General features: G+C 37.9%; 1 protein-coding gene across 1 annotated transcript in view; it reads right to left on the bottom strand.

The window, feature by feature from the left end:
* The window catches only part of SVEP1 (sushi, von Willebrand factor type A, EGF and pentraxin domain containing 1), a 168,429-nt gene that overhangs the window by 131,659 nt on the left and 14,047 nt on the right, over positions 1-22,723 (bottom strand). The window contains exons 2-3 of the mRNA XM_014834470.3: positions 8,276-8,531; positions 5,110-5,286 (exon numbers count right to left, since the gene is read on the bottom strand). Coding sequence (XP_014689956.2) covers positions 5,110-5,286; positions 8,276-8,531 — 433 coding nt within the window. The remainder of the gene's footprint in view (positions 1-5,109; positions 5,287-8,275; positions 8,532-22,723) is intronic.

Genomic DNA, 22,723 nt, shown 5'->3' with positions numbered 1-22,723 from the left:
CATCACCATCATCAGCAGCATTGTCCAAATGCCCTATGTTAAAGATGAAGTGTGAAGAAAATAATATTAGACCTGAAAATGGAAACAACATCTTCTTTTCATTAGACTCCACAGTTTGGCAGTATGGTTCCCTTAGCCAAAATTCAATAATCCTAAAAGAACATTTTCTCCATCCTTTAAGCCTGATCTTACAGTGTTAAAATCCCCAACCTGAATTTCTGAGCCATACAAAATATTTACAGTAAATAAAACTGAGTTAGGTAGGTTTTTAAAAAGAAATACATCATAGGCCTTTTATAAAGCATTGATTTACGAAAAAAAAAAGATTGATATGCAAGTGTTCCTAGCCTTTCATCATTTCTGGTTCCCCAAAGAGTAATGTAGAATGAAGGGGAGAGAGCAAGAAGGACAAAGGTCTGAGCTAGGGCTTGGAAGGTACATGAGCGTGCGTGTGTGTATGTGTGTAGGGAAGAATTTGAAAAGGAAAGTGCAGAAGAGTTATGATTTCTAAGGTAAAGGAAGATGAGAAAAGGGAGATTTTAAGAACTGCTGTGGTCTACATATCGCCATTTTGGAATTAGAGAAAATCAAGCAGAAGACTGGTATTATTGTGAAATTTATTTTGGTTGCTGAACTGGATTTCTTTGACTGCAATGCCTCTCTTAGACAGGGCCACTTGGAGGATGGCTTTATAAGGATTACAATTGTGTCTAAAATTCTCTTTTTCTCACAGACTTTTTAGCCTTAAACTTCTGTAAAATATGGTTTCTGTGTCCACTGCCATTATACAAGTGAAAGAGATATGCATGAACAAAGCATCATCCTACTTTGGATTATCTGTTTATTATCTGGTCCTCACATCTGTAAAACCTATTAGCACACACTCTCCAGGATCATCAGCTAAAAGCACTGATTATTTTGAAACCAACTCAGAGAAATTTTGAGCCAAGGGAAATTAAAAACTGGTTCAAACTTATTAAATAATGTCTTCTAAAACTGAACTCTTTGACAAAGTATTACTTGTTAGTAATCTCTAATGAATATATTCAGGCTTGCATTCAAGTTAAGCTGTAAATGATATGGAACAGATCCACAATTATTAAAAATGTTTTTATTCGTCAGGGTCTTGTCCATGAAGCAGCTGCTTAACGTGGCAGTGGTGCTCAGGCCATTTTGAGCAAAGCCACTGCTGTGGACACGGCTTCGGGAGGTCACTGTTTCAAGACCCTAGCTAGCAACCCAGACTGTCAATCACCCCGAACAATGAGGGAAAAAGAGAAGGAGATCACAGTAACATCGTAGTCATCAGCTTTCTCTGAAGTCTCATGGGCACCCTTCGAGACAGTCTAGTAAAAAGAAAGAACCCTGGACGCAACGTTGGGAGACCTTAATTCTTCCTCAGCTCTGCCACAAATTTCCTAGTTGACCATGGGATGGAGTTTCCTCATCTCCCAAGCGAACGGTAAGAAAAGCCCTCACAGCTAGCTCTAGTATTCTACTTTTCTATGAACTTAATTAACAAATATAATCTGCTTCAGCACGTAACTTTTCCCTCATCAAGGCAAATAACCTCTCCTTTGTTCAACATTCAATGGCACCTTATCCCACTCACTCAGTATTCTTGAGTTTCACTGGATGTTGACCAGGTCAAACCTGTACTCCTCTTTCAGTGGGTGCAAGGTTCTTGACGGTATTCACCTGCATGCACAGCTCTCTCTTCCTTATCCTCTCCATAGCACAGTTTCTCAGGTTAGGGCCACTAGTCTAGCCCAGAACAGTGGAGTTTATAAAATATATGGTGTCACTTGTGTTCACGTATCTAATACTTGACGTAATTATTTTGACATTCATTCATTAACTTTCTTATAACAATATTTATATTATCTCACAATAATGATTAACAATAAAAGCTACCACTGATTGAGAATTGATGTGCCAGACACTATCGTAAGCACTCTAAATATATTCTCTCAATTAAACCAACCATATATACATATACATAAAATACATAGGTATATAAATGTAATATATATTATATGATACATATGCATATACACACATCTGTATACTTCTATATACATAGATATATATATACATACATGTGAGTATATATACATATATATATATATATAACTCTACCACTATTAAGCCCATTTTACAGAAAAAAACTGAGAATCAGAAGAAATTAATTGTCCAAAGACATACAGTTTGTAGTTGGCAGAGGTTGAATTTGAGCCAGATCTTTCTGCATTTTTAAACACTTTGGGCACAGTTCAGTGTCTGTGGTTTCCGAAAAGCAACTTATACAAGAAGCTATTTTCAAAAATGCAAAATAAGTGGTGTGGTATCTTAGAAATAAAACAGGACTCAGAGAAAAGAGTCCTGGGTCCCTTCTCAGGTCTCAGGTCGTGCTGATGGCTGGATATGCCATCTTGAGCAAAATACTCATCTATCCCAAGACCTCAATTTCCTCTTGTAGAATGAGGGGTTTTGAGCAGATAATCTCTCAGCTTTCTTTTGGCTCTAAAGAGGAATGGTTTGCCTCTGAAAGGCATTGTTTCTACAATGAGGATAAATACTTAGAATTCCAACTCTTCACAGGAAGAGGTAACATCCTCTCCAGAGCAATAAAATGACTATCAGGTTATCATCCTTCAGATCTTAGTTTAGAGAGGACAGTCTTAGTCTGGCCTTCCTTGGAGTCCCTTCTTCAGACCACAGGCCTTTTTATTTAATAACACACATCACAGTTAGCAATTACAAATTGATGTGTGTGATTGCAGCGGAAGTTCCAAGAAGGTAGGTACCATGTCTGTCTGCTCACTATTGAAGCCTGCCTGGCACTAGGCTTGGCACGGAGAAGGTGCTCAATACCATTTGTCAACTAAATGGATTTTAAAAGGGGCTCACGACTTCCAGGTTTTCACTACTGGATGATTTACAGATAATAATTCCTTCTGCCTTTCTGAAAGATAAGAGTCTGGTAATGAGTCTTTCATGCCATAGGAAGGATATAATTTATTTATTTTTTCTTAGCTCTAGCATGCAAGAGAAGCCAGTGATGAGCACTGCCTCCTGCAACTATACAAAGCCCATTTTAGAGTTCCAATATCACTTTTCCTAATCCCTTGGAGACACATCCTGAAGATGATGATATCAACATTTATAGCGATGAATTCTATCTAATTTACATCTTGCATGTAAAAGGTATTATGTTAAAGCTTACTAATTTAAGAGAAGAGATGGATCAGCAAACCCTGTGCTTGGTATTCTTGGCTAAAATCAGCAATGCAAGTGCTCCTGTCCCTTCACCTGAAGCTCTAGTGATGGGCTCACCCAATCTCATACATTCTACTGACTGCTGTACCTTTCAGCCTGGAACGTACGACTGCAGCTGCCACAGCCACTTGGGTAACTGGAGGCAGTGGGTTTGTGAATTGCCTCCCTTTCTTCCTTCAGTGTGTCCCCAGGGATGCAAGATTATAGTGCCATGGAGTGGTGAGGGCTGTGGCACAGTGTAGTTGAGGATGTTGGGTGGCCACACGGCAGTGGCTTGTTGGCAGGGAGCAGCTCAGTCTAGGACCACACGGAAAGCAGACATGCTGACTACAGCATGGAGCAAAGAAAATGAGAGCCTCTGCCTGTGTTTGGTGGGCTAGGATGGGAGGAGGGAAGGAGAGGGTTTTGGGGAGAGTGCCAAGCTGGGCTGTTGATTAAAGTGTGGGAAGATTCAAGGGGAGGCATTTTGCCAACCCAGAGGCAGTTAGGCTGATTACCCCACCCCCCCGCCCCCCCGCTTTCTTCTGCTTAAATGAGAAATCCTGCTGGGTGGAATGGGAGCAGGGCCAAGAAAGGAGTGATTCTGCTGGGTGAGCATGGATGTCGGACCCAGGAAGGATGTGTCTGCCAGCTGGGATCAGGGCCAGGGGAGAAGAGAAATTAAGCAAGGCGAGATGAGGGACAACAAGAATAAAAGAAAGGAAATATCCTCCAAGAAGAAGGAGAGAAAAAGGAAGGAGAGAAATCAGGTCAGGTAGATGAGGAGAGCTCCGTTCCTGTGTTGCAGAGCAGGCCAACCAACCTTCCAAATGTCAGAATAAAATAATGTTCACATGAAACAAGCGATGAAAGATCACATGGGACAGCATAAAGTAAGCCTACTGCTCCTACATTTTCCTGGTGGGTGTTAATTTCCACGGGTATACATTTTTCCCAAACAGCAAATCATGAAAAAGCTGAAAGTTATAAAAACCATGTTGCTTTTTCAGGTAAAACAGAACAAACAAAATCCTTCACAGGAAAACCACGTACTACTTCCAAATATTAGATATTTCCTAAAATACAATGTAGAACACAAGAATCCTAAATGGCTCTTCTTGCCTTTCTAACAAAATACTAAAAATATAAAGATCCTCTTGTAAGGAAGCCTAGGGCAGGAAGAATTACAAATGTTAATGAAGAGAATTTCATTTTGAAATGATGTCACTTTTAGAGTTTTTTGATGTCTGTTTGTGGAGACTTGTGAGGAGCTAAAAGACCATCAAGGAAATGTTGCATTTTTTGGTGACAAATCCACAATTTACATGTGGCCTGAGGACCAGAATTATACTGGCTTCCATCTGAAACAGAGAGTGAGGCATATTTTGGCTTAAACGCCTAGAACACAGAAGTGGCTATTGGTTGACTGCAAATAAGAGGCCTCAAATCTTCCTCCTCCTAGTTCTGAACTTAGGCTTCAAGAGGACTCGCAAGCTTCCATTCTTCCTCTTGGAACTCTGCCAATACCATGTGAACAAGCCTTTGGTAGCCTGATGGTGTATGAGAGGCCACATAAAGGACAGCTCTAGTAGTCCCAGACAAAGCCATTTTAGACCAGACTCCAGCCAGCTGATCCACAAACAGATAAGAGAACCCAGCTAAATCAGCGGGGCAGCCTACCCAAGTCATAGCTAATAACAAATGCATAAGTCGACAAAGTTGAGACCAAAATTGCTGCCCAGCTGACTCATGAGCAATTAAGTACTTACTGTTTGAAGCCATTGAGGTTTGGGATCATTTATTACACAGCAACAGATAACTGACACAGTTACACACAAACTGGAGACTTACCTGTGCATTCATACTGTAGACCTTTCCCATAATACCCCTTTTCACAGATGCACTCAAATTGACCCGTGTGTGTCCCACATTTGCAGCTTGCCATTCGGTCACAGCAGTCTTTGCCGGCTTCACACAGATATGAGCAATGGGACATATCCTCTTGAATAAAACTCCCAGAAGGCAGATCTACCAAGAACATTTGACAGAGGGTAATAATAAATGAATTAACAGTTGAATGTTACAATCTCTAGTTACAAAAACTGAAGTGCAAGCTGGAGCAAATATCTTTTCATATCCATCTAATTCCCAGCTGCTCCCTACTCCCACCCAAACATGAATGTCTGTTATTTGCACTACCACAGACTGGGAATTTGCTTCAGCCAGTTATCTCAGTCTGGGACCTCCTCACAAGTTCTTGAGGCCATGCAGGGTGAGGCAGAAATGAAGCATTTCAGCAAGGAATCTCCAGATGCAGCAGGAAGTAACACAGTCGGCTCTACAGGTCACTCCCTGGCTTCCACACCAGCAGTATTCCACTGCCTCAGAATGAGGTCAGGCTGTAGTAACCAGACTTCCAAAATCCTTGTTCAAATGAAAAAGTAAAACTAGAATCCTGAATGCTGTGTAAGGGTGTTGATGTGCGAGCTACTAATTAAAGAATAAATACCAGCACTTCCATAGTTATTTGATTAAAGACTTAAATAACAGCACCACACAAGTTGAATAATAGAAACAGAATGTGGTTTATCTCTCAATTCTAGGTAAATTATCATGTTTTATGTAAGTGGAGATCATACTGATTACCTGAGCCATGCTCTGAAGTGAGGCATGCTGGGAATTCAACTACTTAGGCAAAAGGTGTTCAGAAAGTGACTTCACAGGGCAGGGTAAGGTTGAATATGACTATCAGAATGGATGGCCTAGAATCAGACAGACAATAAGTTCCATTTACCCTGCTGAAGAAGTTCAAAGGTCTTAGCCCAAATTCCAGTGCTATGTAGGTCCATGGTGCTGGGCCCAGATACAGTGATGGGCCCCTAGTAGGAACTCAGATGGGTGAGTTTCACCAAGACACATGGACTGCAACTGAATACCTGGAAAGGAGATTGGTGAGGGCCTCAATTATGGAACATCTGTCTCTATGCCTTAAGACTCTGAACAATAAATAGGGGCAAAGTAAAGGGAAGACTCCTGCCCCAAGGGAAAGAGACCAGTAAGACCAGGTACCCTGTTAAAGCTTCATCTGATAGATTGTGGTGTGGGTAAAAGGGCTGTAACGTGGGCACTTAGCTCTGAGACATTGGGCCACAGGTTTATTTTGCAGTAGAGTAACTTAGGGAGTAAGAAAAATCTAGCTATGAAGACTGGTGCACTGGAATTCCGGTCCGGGAGAGAGAGAAGTGAGTGAGTTACATATGGAGAAAGCTATTCCATAACCTATACCTATTGAGAATGACCTGAAACAAGGACAGTCTTGAGACCAAGAGTGGCTCCATCCAAATTGAAAGTAGCTTCAGAGAATACAGAGGCAGAGGAAATGAGGCTCATTTCCTTTCACCTGATCATCTCTTTTCAGTGAAAACACCATCTTTCCTCACCAAATCTGGAAACTCAGTCACAGTATTAAAACACTCTAGATAGTAGTTTATTGTAATAAAAATCACATCTCCCAAATTCCTGTTGCCTTATAGTAACCAAAATCCTTTCCTTGAAGGCTCTGTCCCCTCGCAGTTTTTGGGTCAACTCAAATTAGGGCAGAGGCCCCAATCCAACAAGACAGAGGAATGATAGGACTGGAAATAAGCCATCTACAACACAGTTAATAACACCCACAATTTCATAATCCCATCTAGTAGCACAGCCACCCTGTCTTCTCACTTAACAGATCAGTTTCCTCTGAGAAAAGGAGACAGGAAGGAAGCTCCAATTACTGAACTTCTGCCATGTGCCAAACACTATACTTGGGGAAATTTAAATATTTTATTTAATCCTCCTGACAAAACTATATGGTACATGTTACAATATCTCCATTTTGAAAATAGAGGAAACTGAAGTTCATAGATGTTAGATAAACTGTCTAAGATAATAACAGTAGTGGACAGTTGTTGAGTGCTTAGTATAAGCCCTCAGTAACTTTTCTAATCACTTTATATGTATTAACCCATTTAACCCTTGTAACAATCCTATGAAGTAGGTACTATTCTTGTACCCTATTCTGTTAATAAGAAAGCTAAAGAGTGCAAAAGTTAATTTGCCAAAAGCCATTCAGGTAGTAGGTGACTAACAGGGATTTTTTGCTATATCTGTAGCTGGCCTGAGATCCTGTTCTAAACTCTTCACTTGGAACTACAGTAGGGCTGACCCACTTATTATAAACAATCACTAATTGCCAGGAAATCTTGTGTTGCCATAATTTGCCCATCAAACTGAATCTTTCATATGGATACCTACAAAGATCAAGCCTAATTCGCTGTGCAGCTTTGGTTGAGGCCAGATCTCCCGTCATATTCTCCCAATCTGCACTTTCTTTCCTGGCTCACCAAGACACGAGCCCATATTATGCCTGGAAGTTCATCTCACTAAAATCACGCAACTAAACATCCGTATAAATGGGGTACAAAGAACTCTAATGATGGATTTACTGATTTTATTCCCTCTTGGGGTCAGTCCTCTGCAGCTTATACGTAAGCATATCTATCTTCAAATTATCAGGTCAGGAAGTAGCTGAAAAGTATTTAGTGTCACTATATCTTCACGTGTATTTCTGGAAACATTCTGGTGAGATTCACTCTACATGTCTCTGAATGTTTACTTCATCTTTCCAGATAACTGTAAATGAGATCTAAGTCAAGGCTTCCCACTCTGTGTGTGGCTTCAAAACACACCTAAATTCATTCCATTGATTTTAACTATTCTAGGTGGGAGCATATGAATATGTTAGTGAAAATATATCACAGCTGTTAAAAAACAAAACAAAGCAAATAGTCTTGTTGCAAGGTCAGAATATCATCTCTATTGATGAAGTTCAACACATCTCATAGTACACAGAGGACATATGGGCATCCTGCTCAGTGAAAACCTCGAGTTTGGTATTACCTTCTGGTGGGTTTCAAGCAGTAAGCAAGAAGGAAATCCCATTTAAAGGCACAATGCTACGCCATTAGGTTTCCATTACCTTCATGTAATGCCCGGCGAGCTAAAGCCTCAAATTCTTCAAAACTGTGGAGCAGGTAGCAGTGTTCCTCCTTTGGGGTGGAAGCCATGTCATTCAGTTCTCGAATGTTTCCTTGCCATATGCCAAAAGTGAAGATCTCCACTCCAAAATCTCGCAGCGAGGCGGCAACTGGTCTAGGATCTCCCCCATTGGAATATCCATCAGTAATGAGAAATATAACTTTTGTTGAGTTTTCTCTAGAATGGCGAAGAATTTGCTGTAATGAAATAGGGAAAGTTAGGATGAGTTTGTACTGCGTTGGCCTATGTGCTTCCCTTCTTATGTAAGGTAGTATTTGTGAAGATTATTAGCATTTCACAAGAGTGAGGGATGGAACTCTGATTGGTGAGAGTAAAAATAGGCAGACTAGAGCCTACAATGGTCTTCTCATGGAACCACAATAAACCTCAAAAGCATTTAAAATATATCATCATCGTCATCGTCATCGTCATCATTGCCATGGGGTTTGCTAATGAAGAGCAACAGATTTTTATAGAATAAATTTTTATTGATATTATCAATTACTGTTAAACTATTTTTTATTGACTTTCAGGCTCAAAATATGAACCAAATCTGAGTCTCATGTGTCTACTTCCAAGCATATTTACCTAGTGAGAGAGCTAGTTATCTACTCACCTACCTACCTAACTGAACCACCTTAGCATCATCCACTAAAAGCCTAACTAGAAGAAAACTTAACAGAATATGTCTTTTCCAGAGTTAATAATGGCTCATTTGCTTCCTATATTTGTTTTTCCACTGCTCCTCCAAAATTGTAGAATTGACTCAATACTTCATTTTTTTGGACCACCCAGTATCAGCTGTTTTTGGTGGTGTCCTATCTTCATGAGAAAATACTGATTCACTAAATCTGACACTGGAGCTTTATTATTTTAGGACAAGTGAGTTCTGGTTTATAATGTTATATGCTATTCCTTCTTTATAGATAGAAGGACAAAGTGAAACCTTTTTTTAAAAAGGCATCTATTTATTGCCATTGATGCTTTGTAACATCAAACTGTAAAAGGTACAAGAAATCCAGTGGTGACTCTGGCTTGTAATTAAATTTGCTGTTGTTGCTTTTCATTAGAAATGGGTAGAAAAGGTAAAGAAACACCAGAGTATAGTTTCTGGCAAGTTTTTAGGCGGAATTCAATGTTTATTAAGCAACAATTCAAGAAACACTACATTTAGAAGGTTGGAAGAGCAACAATTGTATCCTATGTTCTGTTAAAGTTAAAAGGAGATATTATGATTTAAAAAATAACTTTGCCTGAATTCACTTTATGGGGAAGACTCAGCTATAAAATCCAGATTCTTTCAGATTGTAAGATTCATGTCTGTTGAAAGCATTTTCCATCAGTATAAAATGAATAGGTATTTATTCGAATAATTCTTACCAAATTTTTTTAGCGTTGGTGAGCTAAAGATAAAGCTGTTAAACCTGAATTTAAAGGCAATGAAACTGAAAATGACTCTAGAGAACATCTGGAAAGCCGGCAATTTGAGAAGAGGTATTCAAATACTTGACCGCACTCCTCAAAAAGACAAGTGAAATAAAGGAAAATAAATAGTGCGGATGGGATCATAGCGAAGACAGGCACAGAGGGCAGGTGTGTGTGGTAGAACAGTATGTGAGATATTAACAGAGTCATTCCCCCAAATACACAGACTGAGGGGCCCAATCAATGATATCAAAATTCTTGGCACTTTTTTCCCCATATTTTCAAACTTATTGGCATAAGCCAGTGATAATAAGATCTGTTTATTGTCTGCATCAAAATTCTTGGCTGTTAAAATCTAAAAAGCTGCCCCCTTACTGAATGACAGGAAGATCTGGACAAATACTTGGTAAGTATGAGATATTTCCTTACTCCAGACAAGGAAAGAAACTCTGAGGAAAGGAAGAGAAAGAGTTAGAGGGGAATAAGAGATTTTAGATGCTGCTGTGAGGCTGTGTCCTCTACGCCAATCCCTCCACACCCCAACTCAGTCACAGAAGAAGAGATGATTGACATCCCTTTAGGTATAGGGATCTATAGGTCCTCTTTCCCTTTGGATATTTGAGATAGTGGCCCACAGAAGTGCCCTTGGTCACAATGACATGGGACAATAGAATAAAACTATGCGGGATGTTGAAGGAGAGAGGACCTGATGAGTCTTCTGTACTCCTGGAAACACTTAGGAGAGAGAGAGTTGATACAAGATTGACTCCTGAAGGAGTCTGGCAATATTGAGGATGTGGCAGTGGAGGACATCATGGACCGTATGAGCCAAAGGCCAGATACAGATGTGTCTCTCTCAGGCAATAACTGGAATGGACTAAAATACACACACACACACACACACACACACACACACATTATTTTAGTTCGGTACCACCTCTGGGGAAAAATCCAATTTTCTGTTATGGATGGCATGAAGTGAGATATTATTTTGTCTTTAAAATTATTCATCAGTATTCAAAGGGTAGCTGCTCATTCTAGTACTCCCAGATGTGGCAGACTGTGTTCACATTATCCTTGCTCCTTACTAAGTGATAAACTCTTCTTTCCTGAGTTGATCCCTAACCTCCACGGACACTCCTGTAGTTTTTGCTCATTTGATTACTCTCTCTTCTACAAGACCACAGCAGCTAACTGTAAGCAAGACACTAAGAAAGTGAGAATTGTGATGGAAAGGAGGAGAAGACAGAAAAAAAGTAAATTGTCCTTTTCAATATGGTACTCTTGATAGCGCCTGACACAGAGTATGTGCTCATAAATATTTACTCAATGAATGAATCAATGAATGAGTGGTGTGGATAAACTCTAGGATACTTTAAAGAGAATTACTTGAGTGAGTCAGTCAAATGAGCAATGGGAATGTACAGAATATCTGTGTGTGTGCTTATTATGTACAGTTTTGTACAAAAAAGATACAGATTTCTTTTTGTGCCCTTATTGTCCTTCTGACATGAACAAATACTCTCCTGTAATACTAATCTCAGTTCATGTCAATAACATTCCCTAACAACAAGATTAGAATTTGAGACCTTGTTGTACTATTCTTTACATACAGAACACTTTAAGCTGTGACTCTATCACAGCTGAAAAAGCTTCTTTAAGCTTTTTCTTCTCTTCTTGCAGAGAACCGATGAGTATTTACAGGAACCATTATATCTGTTGGCAAGACAATATATTAAGTTTAAAATAGCAAGAAGAATAGCAGTATTAGTAGTCCAAGCAAAGAATTACACAAGATCTGGGTTTGGAATGCACTTTAAAGATAGAGGAGGAATGGATGATTTACTGAAAATAATTTAGCCCCCTCCCCCAATCTTTGTGCTTCTTCATACTTAAAAAAACCCATAATTCAATAAAAACATTTTTCATTCCACAGATCTAAGAAGTAAATAGAGCTGTGGTAATGTTTGTGGAATGTGGTAGAGGTCCAGCACTCAATTCTCTTTTTAGTGTTCCTGAAATAGTTTACATCATCCACAATCCTTTGTAAGGCATTTAAGAAATCGAATTTTTTGGTCCAGAATATTGAATGAGGCAAACCCTTTGCTGCCAAAGAAAGACTCAACATGGACTTTGTATGGCAAAAAGGTTATCACCATCTGTATTATATCAAGCGTCTGATTAGTTTGTATAAATATCTGGCAGGAAAGTAAGCTCCCCTTGTCCAGCAATAGTCATTAGAATGATAAAAATGCAGGGTTGTGCAACATTGTTCTAACACCCGAGATCCATCACCATTACACAAGACTGCCACCCACCCTGCCCCCCAAGTCAGGCCACAAGGGAACTCTTTTGAAAAATGGTCTTGAAAGAAAAAGAGAGGTCAAAATGAATCTGACGTGGGGACAATATTTGCCCTTGAGCTCCATTAATTAAACTACGTGTAGATGTAACACCAACCACAGCACAACCTTAGCTGCAATTACCCACTGCAGCCAACCTTCACTGAGGATAGTAAGCAGAGCAGCTCATAAGCCCTCTTTTAAAAAGTTCGATTTCGTGCACGGATACCTATTGTGACCATATCAGAGCCACTCTCCTTCAGGAAGTAGAAAACTAGTAAATTACGTCAGTGCTTCAACTTGATTTCCACATGTGTTTTTGACCTTGTTAGGAAACATTAAGTACAAACAAAACACCGTAAACTACTTACAATACTTTCCTCACCCTTCAAATTCTAAAATTTCACCAAGCTTCATCTGTTAGTTAATATTTTTAATTTGAATACCCAAATATTCTTCAGTTCAAGGAATGTTTTTGTTTTATATTTTTGAACAGGATTTCTGGGAAAAGAAGTCACTCATCTTTTGGTTCATCATTTTCCAGACTTCACATATTCTATTCATTTTTCATTTCTATCTCATCCTGCTTTCTTCTGAATTTGGTGGAACTGTCTCAAGCTTTTCTTCCATATCACTGCTTGGGTTTTATGCAGTGTTGTTTCACTTCTCTTCTAATTAAGAATTAATCCTGGCATTGCATTTATTTTTCCCTCTTACAATATTTCTTTATTTTACACAGTTTTCTCTTTATTCCCTTCAGCTTCTCAGCCAGTTTTGTTTTCATTTCTGTCCTTTATCCATCCTCATTTCTCATCTCCATTTCAAGGTTTTATTTACTTACATTGAGTGCATGGAACAAATGCTTTCTAGGATTTAGTTCTGCTTTTCATAGTGAATTCTTGCATTTTATCTGTATCTCACATTCTAGCTTTATTTCATTTAGCAAAATATTTTCAAAGAAGACATATAGAAGGTTTTTTTTTTTCTCTGGGGCTGGTCCCATGTCCAAGCACTTAGGTTCACATGCTCCACTTCAGTGGCCCAGGGTTCTCTGGTTCAGATCCTGGGCATGGACCTACATGCCACTCATCAAGCCACGCTGTGGTGGCGTCCCATATAGAAAAACTAGAATGATTTACAATTAGGATATACAAGTACATACTGGGGCTTTGGGGAACAAAAAGAAAAGGAAGATTTGCAACAGATGTTAGCTCAGGGCCAATCTTTCTCACCAAAAAGTAAAAAACAACAAAAAAAGTTTTTTCCCCTCATCCATGAATGAAGAAGTATATCCAGCTACTATTATTACTATTAAAACAAACTGATAACCTATCCAAGTAACCGACAAAGAGGGTTAAGAAAAAGCCATACACTGCGTCTGTTTAAAAACAGAGAGTCTAGATCAGCACCGTCCAGTAGAATTTTCTATAACGACTGACATGTTATCTGCTCTGTTCAACACAATAGCCACAAGTTACATGTTGCTACTGAACACTTGAGATGAGGCTATTGTAACTGAGGAACTGAATTTATAATTTTATCTAATTTTAATTAATTTAAATTTAAATAGCCACATGTGGCTAGAGGCTACACTATTGGACAGTACAGGTCAAGACAGATATATCCCATTCCAGGAGGGAAAAACACAAAAAGTCTAGAGCAGGCCTATGAAATATTCTGTAAACTCAAGAACTGCAAAATGAACTTGAAGACTTAGAAGAATACATCATTTAATACCTAAATAAGATGAAAATAAGCACAAAGGAGTGGTGCTCAGGATGTAGAAAGTCAAAGTCTCCATGGAAACAGGAACTGAGAGTCACAGAAAGAGAACAGGCTAAGAGGAAAACAGAGATGTGTCACAGGAGAGGGATTTGATAAGGAAATAATGCAAGGAAACCCAAACACAATGGAAGACACAGAAATTCACATTGGCAGTAGTGAAATAAACTGTCAGAAATTCAAACTGATGGAGTTTAGTAGAAATTTTAGTGTAGAAAAGCTGCCAACTAACCCCATTTATAAACATAGACGCACAATTCTGAATAAATACTTCCAAACTGAATTCAACTAATATTCAAAGGATCTTTCCGCTTTACTCAATAAGCCTGACTCCTCAAATGCAAAAATAGGTTAAAATTAGTAAACCTTTTGCCATAATACAACACAGTAATTGTCCCAATTAAAAGAAAAAATAATCTAAGATACTAAGAACACATTCAATAAAATTAAGTTCTGCTTTATTTTAGTAAATATTTCAGAATAAAAAGATACCTCATTAATATGATAGATTATCTATCTCAAAGCAACAACATAAGTTACACTTAACTGTGAAAACCCAGCCTATTTCCCAATTAGAGAAGGAGCAATCAGCAATTCTAAGTATTTTCACTATTAGTTAAAATCATTCTGAAATTTCTAGCCAAGACAATAAGAGACAAAACCACGATAAGCACTGCACTTCTTAAAGCTTCTGCTCCTTCTCAAAACATCAAAATTAAAAAGGAACAAACTGGAAAACATATTAACTAAGCTTATCAAATAAAGTATTAAGGTCCTTAACATACAAAGAACTTTGACATACCTCTAAAGGAACAGAAAGAGGAAAATAACAGAAACCTAGGTGAATGTTTTGACCAAACAAAATGAAGACTAAAAAGAAAAGATGCTATTTGTCAGAAAACCAGAAAATCATTTAACTTCACTCATAACCAAAATAATGTAAGCTAAATAATAGCAATACTATTTTTTCACTTCTCAAATGGCCAAAGATTTTTTTTAATTTAAAAATTATAAAATAAGTGGGGAGACATTCTTCTATCGGAAATGCCACCTGGATTGATAATATTTGGAGTGCTGTGTGACACAGCAACCGAAGCCTTATAAATCTCACACAATTTGAACTACAATTCTACATCTAAGACTATCTTAAGGAAATAACCATGGATACCCATAAAAAATGATCAAAAGGATGTGTATCCCAGAATAACTTGCAATAGTAAAAAAATGGAAACAATAAAAAAGTCCAACAATAGGTTACTGGTTAAATAAATTACAGGGAAATCACGAAATATCATTATAAGCCCTTTTTGAATAATATTCAATTTAAAAAGTAGATAATCAAATACAATGATTTTATTACATTAGTGTGCAGGTACTGCAGGTACGTGCATGTATGTAAAAGTATGGCTGACAGTACATACATCAAAATGATGGCTATCTCTTGGTAGTATATTTAGGGGGTTTTATTTGCTTCTTTATTGTAGTTTTATATCATTTCCAAATTTTCTCTTTCTCTTGTTCTCTATTCCTCCTCTGGGGAATGTCATGCGATCTCAGAACTTTGAGTCTCACCTATAGACTAATGACTCCTCAATCTATGCCAAATTAAACTCAAACTCCCAATGTAAAGTTCACATGGCCCAGTAGACACCTCTGCCTGAAAGTGCCATAGGCCTCTCAAACTCAACACATCCTCTCCAAGCACAAATAAGGGTTCCCACCTCTTGTTTTGAAGATACATCAATATCTTATATAATTAACGTATAGTGGCACCATAATCTATCCCATTTTACAAGTCTGCAATCTAGGAGTAATCTATGATGCCTTCTTTCTGTCACCTTTAGCAATGCATCCAGACCTGTATACTTCACCTCAGAATTATCTACCTACCTCACAATCCTATTGCCCAGCCTCGGTTCAGGTACGGCATATTGGTTCTGCATGGATTATTGTAAAACAAGAGCTGTTTTAAGCATCTCTGTCTGAAACTGCTCTTCTTTCATGTCCATTGTCTGACCTGCCATCAAAGTTATCTTTCTGAAATACTGACTTAATCATATTTTGAAACTTCCATTATTTTTCCTGTCTACAAAATAAAGTCTAAATTTCTTTACATGTCCTTTTACTATCCAGTCCCAAATAATACTTCCAGAGACATGCCTTACCACACCCCTTTCTCCCGCCTACTTCCCCAACCTACCTCTTCTACTATATTCTCGCTACACTAGTCTTTTTGGAGGTCTCAGAACATACCAACCTTTCCTTATGTTCAGTCTGCCTAGAAATTCTTAACAGCTCTTTCTCACCTGCCACCATGTCTACTTCCACTCTTGCTAGTTCTTCAAAATCCAGATCAAAGTTCATGTCCTCTTTGAAACTTTCTCAAATTCTTCTGCTGTGCAGAAAATATTAAATCCACCTCAGTGCTCCCACTTCATTCCATTATTCTAACTCCATCACAATTATAGGTAGTGCTTATCTATCTGGCTATACCCTTAGCTAGATAGCAAGATACTCTATGGCAAGGATTGACTCATGTTTTACTCTACTGAAGATCAAAAACCCATTAACAGATGAACGGATAAAGAAGATATGGTGTATATATATATACAATGGAATAGTACTCAGCCATAAAACTCAATGACATCTGACCATTTGCAACAACACGGATGGACCTTGAGGGTATAATGCTAAGTAAAATAAGTCAGACAGAGAAAGACAAATATCTTTGAGACAAACATGATTTCACTCATATGTGGAAGATTTAAAACAACAACAAACAAACAAACAAACAAACACATAGAGACAGAGAACAGACTGGTGGTTACCAGAGGGGAAACAGGATGCAGGAGGGGTGAAATGGGTAAACGGGGTCATTTGTATGGTGATAGACAGAAACCAGAGTTTTGGTGGCGAACAGGATGTAACCTATACAGAAGTCCAATTATGATGTATGCCTGAAATTTACATAATGTTATAAACCAATGTTAAATCAAGTAAAGAAAATAAAAATTAAAAATAACTATGAAATAAGTGGAGGAAAGAATAAACAAGCAAATGCCTGAATTCTCACTAGCTATATGGCAAACATGCAGAATAAACTAATAAATTCTAGGCCAAGTTACAGTAAATCTTGTTCTGCAATTGTGAAATGAAAACTCTTATAAATATTATATTTAAACTTATTTCACCAAATCCATATGGAGCTTATGTTATATACCAGGCACCGTGCTAGGGATTTTTAATTATGCTATTTGATGATACAACAGAACCATTCCCTAACAACAAACAAGCAAAAAGTAAAACAATGACAAAAGTATAACAGGAAAGAGTATTCTGTAGTAACTGAGCTTTCCTATATATACTGTAATATCAAATAAATCATATTTAGTGTGTCTCATTTATTTTAAGTATTAACTCAGGTTTCATAGACTGAAATTCTAGAACGAAAAAAGAATGCTGGCTTGGGTAACATTTAGGCTATTTATTACAGTCTAGCCAAATCACAGAAAAACCAGAGGGACAAAAGAGAACATAATCTCAGATTTATGATCACAGAGTTTTTCCACCCACATACATGCTTTAGTTATTAAACAGGGTCACAAATCATTTTGAAATGGACCCATAGGGACAGTACATCAAATTGGGAAATGATGTGTACAGGAGTTGATGAGTAGCAGACTTAATCTAGACTGTGAAAAACAGAATAAGCACGCAAAAGACCAAACAAATTTCCAGTGATGCCAGATTCCACCATCCATTCTATAAACACACAGGGAATAAAGAAAATCTGAATAGCCAAAAGTAAAGTCATCAGAACTGAAATGAAAATGAAAGAGAGCTAAATGACATGTCACTTAAACAAACCGCTAATTTATTACAAGATAAAAAAATCAAATTTAAATGTATTAATATTGTTATGAATAAATTTACAAAATGATTTCAGTTGACATGTTAAATGCTTATAACAATATGACTGAGTAGCAGTTAGTCCATAAAGTCAAAGATATTAGAGAATTTATTCATGTGCCTCATATCAAGAGGCCAAAGGAGAAAGTAAGATAATCTCAAATGATACCTGGGCATCAATCTATGGTTTTACAAATGACTTAGGCAAAGAATCCGCAGACTCTTTACTTAATACGACAAAGAGAATTATCATAAACCAATGGGCACAATCACTCTTGAAGCACTCTCATTAAATTCAGGGACAAGGTAAGAATGTTCCATCATGTCTGTTTGGCAAGTCTAGCCAAATAATGAGGCAAGAAATAGAAATAAGTGTCATAAAAAAAGTACTCATATTTCAAATGGAAGAATCAAGTTGATTCCATATGGAAAGGAACTATTGAGAGGTGCTGAGAAAGAGTTATGCACATGAATAGCTACTTTATCTGCAAAATTTACCAGTAACAACTGACTAGTAATAGGAGATTTGAAAATTCAGTTGCGGTATATCTACATGATAAAATATACTTGAAAGGTAATTTTAGGAAAATTTTATTGTGTGGGAAAAATTTCGTTATGCAGCTTTAAAAATAAAAATTAGAGAACACGCTTTTGATACATATTTACATATAATCATATAGGCACTCACACACATAAAAAAAGGAAGAGACAAAAACTGTAATAGTTACTATATTATCCTGTGTTATCTAAAACTATCAGTGGATATATAATTTCCGCAATAAGGTAAAGAAGCAAAAATTATTTTTAGAGAAACACCTGCAGACTTTTAATGGTTACCATTGAATTAAAGGTATTTGGACAGTTTTAAGATAAAAATTTATGAAGGATGGTCTTAACCACGTTTTGTTGTCAATAAGCATTGGATATCCACTTAATTAGCTTAAACAAACGGTATTTATTGGAAGCATATAGAAATATCTCTCCATACCCAAGAAGAGAGAGAAGAACTGGACCTCAAGAGAGACTGGAACAGGAACAAGCTGCAGGAACCACAGCGGCTGCTCCTTCTAACCTTCCATCTGCTTCCTTCTCATGGGGGCCACGCTGTATCTTTTCTCAGTTTCTGTCCTCACACCTTCATCATTCACTTCTCCTTACAGTGATGGGATTCCTCTGGTTCACTGTGTAGTCTTAACTCTATATTCCCTACATACTGGTAAAAAAAAATCTACTGTGTCAGAGCTCTTTGTGCCCTGGTCTAAATTTCCAGGAGAAAGAAAGAATGTAAACAATTCATCTCAATCTCTGACTTGCCACCCTCAATCCACACAGAAAGGGACACCCTCCATAGGTGGGCAAAGGACTGAGGAGGCGGCTGTGTGTGGTTCTCAGTGAAAATGGTTGTTGATGGACACGGACTACAGAAGAAATGAGCTACAAGGAAAAGGAAGTTAATGTTACGCCTAGATTTACCTAGGAGAAAAATTGCTTTGGAAATTTATCAGATCAAACTATCCTTCCAAAAAAGCACCAAATGCCAGGAAACGTGGTGTAGGGATTGGGCTAATCCAAGTGTAAAACTATTATTGAGGAAGTAGAAAACTGTTATTTATGATTCAAACTGTCAGGAAAGAAATCATGCTGTTTTACCAGGAATTTTAATAGTAACTATGAAGGAAAAGTTTAGTGGGAGTCTAGAATAGACAAAAGACACAAAGAATCTAACCATCATATCGCAAATATTTGGGCTTCAGGAATAACCCAATTCTAAAACTCTACAAAAAGCCAGATATATTTCAAATCAAATGTACTGACCCATGGGGAATTCAAAGGAATGGGGTTGAGGGGAGATTTTAAGTTCATGAACTTACAGTGTATTTTATTTGTTATGGTTATCCTAAATTTATCAAAAACACATTTAATTGTGACATTTATTAGTATTCCAAATAAATGACATTTGGAAGTGTTTTTGTTTTTCTTTTCTTTTTTTGTTTTGTATTTTAGTTTGTATGAATGATCACATGAACTAGCATTAAAGAGCAAAAGATTCTGTGTTTCATATTTCAAAAAAAACCACCACTGAAATTAAACCCCAAATGATTTACGGTTGAGTTTGCATAGATTACGAGATTTATTATATGTATATACTTAAATAATCAATGACTGTAGTAATATTTACATATGTCATCATTCAAAGGAATTGAGTTTTAAAATTACCTTGAGTATAATATAGTCTCTGGTGGGTTAATCAATTCTTACAATTTAATTACACACTGGCACTTGGAACAGTGACAGTGTTCCTTAAATATGCATTGGATATGTAAATTAATCTAGTTTATTGTCTAAGGTACTTGAAGAAAGCTTTTTCCAAGCTTTGGTGATCATAAGCTGACTATTAAAGCAAGGTTTTTTTACCCAAAGAAACTACTAAAATAGTCATAAGGGAAGTTTTTTTACTTTTGTGAAATGGAGCAGCATGTAAAAAAACAGGAATATTAAAATGCAGGGGAACACTGAGTAGCTCAGAGTAGGATAAACTGAATTTAGTTGGAAGACCAAGTTTTGTACTGAGGTTTGGCATACAAGTTTATAAACTTAAGTTCACACTGTATGATATTTTGAGACGGGGACTAGATGTACCTAGGACTAGAAAAATGGATTTTGCTTGAGTCACATTTTTATTTTAATGAAGGGTGTGAGCTTGAGTACAGGCCTTGGATCAGAGAAACCTAAGAATTCAGAAAACTAGATAAATGAACAGGACAGAGGCAGATACGTTGCAAATAGAAGCTATGACCTCACACTGCCTCAGTGTCTTGGTCTCCGCAACGATTGGCAGAGACATCCGCCAAGGTACACGAGGTGGGGGATGCTAGCCAATGCAATTCTTTGTATAAAAATGACATCGGAGAGGCAATTTCCCGGACTGAACGGGGTGAAGGGCGTGGGTGATGACGGTGATCACTTGGGATTATCAGGCACTTTAGAGAGTGTCCATTCAAATGACAGTTCACTCCTCTTAGTCCTGCGTCTGCTCCATTTGGCCTTTTGCTTGGCCATCCACATACCCAAGTCCCCCTCATGGCTGTCCTCTCTGCCTCATGTCTTTGCAATGAACTTCATTGATGAGTATGTACCAGATCCGCACCTACTAGATCTGACAATATAGCATAGAGGCACTATTACATGGTGGTTAAGAATTTAGACTTTTGGCCCAGACTGCCTGGATTTGAATTCCAGCACCTTGACTTACCAGCAGTGTAATTTTGGTCAAGTTACTTATACTCTCTGTGCCTCAGTTTCCTCATCTGTACTTGGAGATAATAATAATAACCTAACTGAGGAGGTTTTTCTGTTGCAAGGATTTAATGAATTCATACAGGGAAAGGGCTTAGAGTGGTACCTGAAAAATAGTAATTACTCATTATCATTATTATGATTAGCAAAAGGAACTTTTAACATGTAGCTAAAATATGTCTGTCAAGTAGATAAGCCAAATACAATGAAACCAATATTTCACTCAAAGCTGTGAATGAAAACAAGTAGGCACATTTGTGGAGGCTGACAAGATAGGATTAGGAAAAATTATGACTCTATAACCAATAACCATACAACTCCACCTGAGCCAAGAAGAGGTGATAATGTCTTGGGCTGAGGAACAGAAAAACAACTACTTGAACCTGTGCTGTTATGAGGATGACATTATGGGAGTGGTTAAAGGGCAGTGCTGACAGTGACATGGAGAAGGGACAAGAATCCAAAACTTCAGATGCCTGTAGATACTGAACTCACTGGAAGGAGTGCTCTCTGAGGTGCTGGGGGGTTTGCCTCCTTCACCAGCAATACTCACATTGCTCCCTTGGGAAAGTGGTCTGAAGAGTAAATTTGCTGAAAATACTATAATCTATCATTTAAAAGTCAAGCATTCATTGAATATTCCTTTGAGAAGATGCCATAACTATCCTTGTTTTAGTTAGAAAAAAAATCAGAGACGCACAATACTATCCTTGATATATTAAAATTAAAACCATTAAGTATACAAAGATATCTCTTTTCAAGAATTCTAAGATTATAATGAATACCATTTTCTAGGTCCCATAGCAGACAGAAAATCAAATAAGATGGGATCTCTGTCCTCAACAAGCAGAGGAGTGACAGACATCACCTAGATAACAAGTGCTATGAAAGAGTTATATACATTTCCCTATAATTTCCTTATCTAATTAGATATGTCCATACAGCATTTCTCCACAATTTGGGAAAACATCAAATAGGTGAATATAGATGACCCTGAAAAATTCCTGCAAAGAACTATACTGCTGAGACTTAAACTACCTCTGTCTACTAAATTCTGATATTAGGTCTTATGCCTTGAAACTATAGAAGAAACTATAGAAGGAAGGGAAAATTTTGAAAGAGCAGAAAGTGAAAGGAAATAAAGAAAAAGTCATTGGTGCTTTCTGTGTTTGTGGACTCCTAAACGCTGGCCAGTGTTTGTGTTCTTTGGAGAACTCTCCATCTTTCCTCAGTTTCCACTTCCAGTAGTACACCCAATAACTTCTTACTACTGGAGTTGCCTTGCTTAATGGGCAATAAAGGGAGTCATGTCCAGCTATTGTCCATGGTCCTCCTTCACCCCTGGAAAAGTCACCCATCCTTGCTTTGCCAAATGTTGATAGTGCAGGCTGTTCCTCTGAGGTCCCCTTTCTGCCTGCAACAGTAGACACTGTCAATGCCCCCCAGCCTCACCCTCCATCATCCCCATATTCTAGTGTCTGGATCTCTTTGTCTGAGGGCTTCCTTTGGTACCTGGAGACCCCTCTGTCCACTTGCACGGGAGGTGAGAGTGACAGAGAATTAACGCCCTCCAGGGAGCAACTCTCAACAGTGATTGACAGGAGACGGTCTACGGATAGCCCAAATTCCACTCA

The sequence above is a fragment of the Equus asinus genome, chromosome 10 (genome assembly GCF_041296235.1).
Source record: "Equus asinus isolate D_3611 breed Donkey chromosome 10, EquAss-T2T_v2, whole genome shotgun sequence".
Lineage (NCBI taxonomy): Eukaryota > Metazoa > Chordata > Mammalia > Perissodactyla > Equidae > Equus > Equus asinus.
Note: the sequence above shows the minus strand (reverse complement) of the source record. Positions and strands in the feature narration are given on the sequence as shown.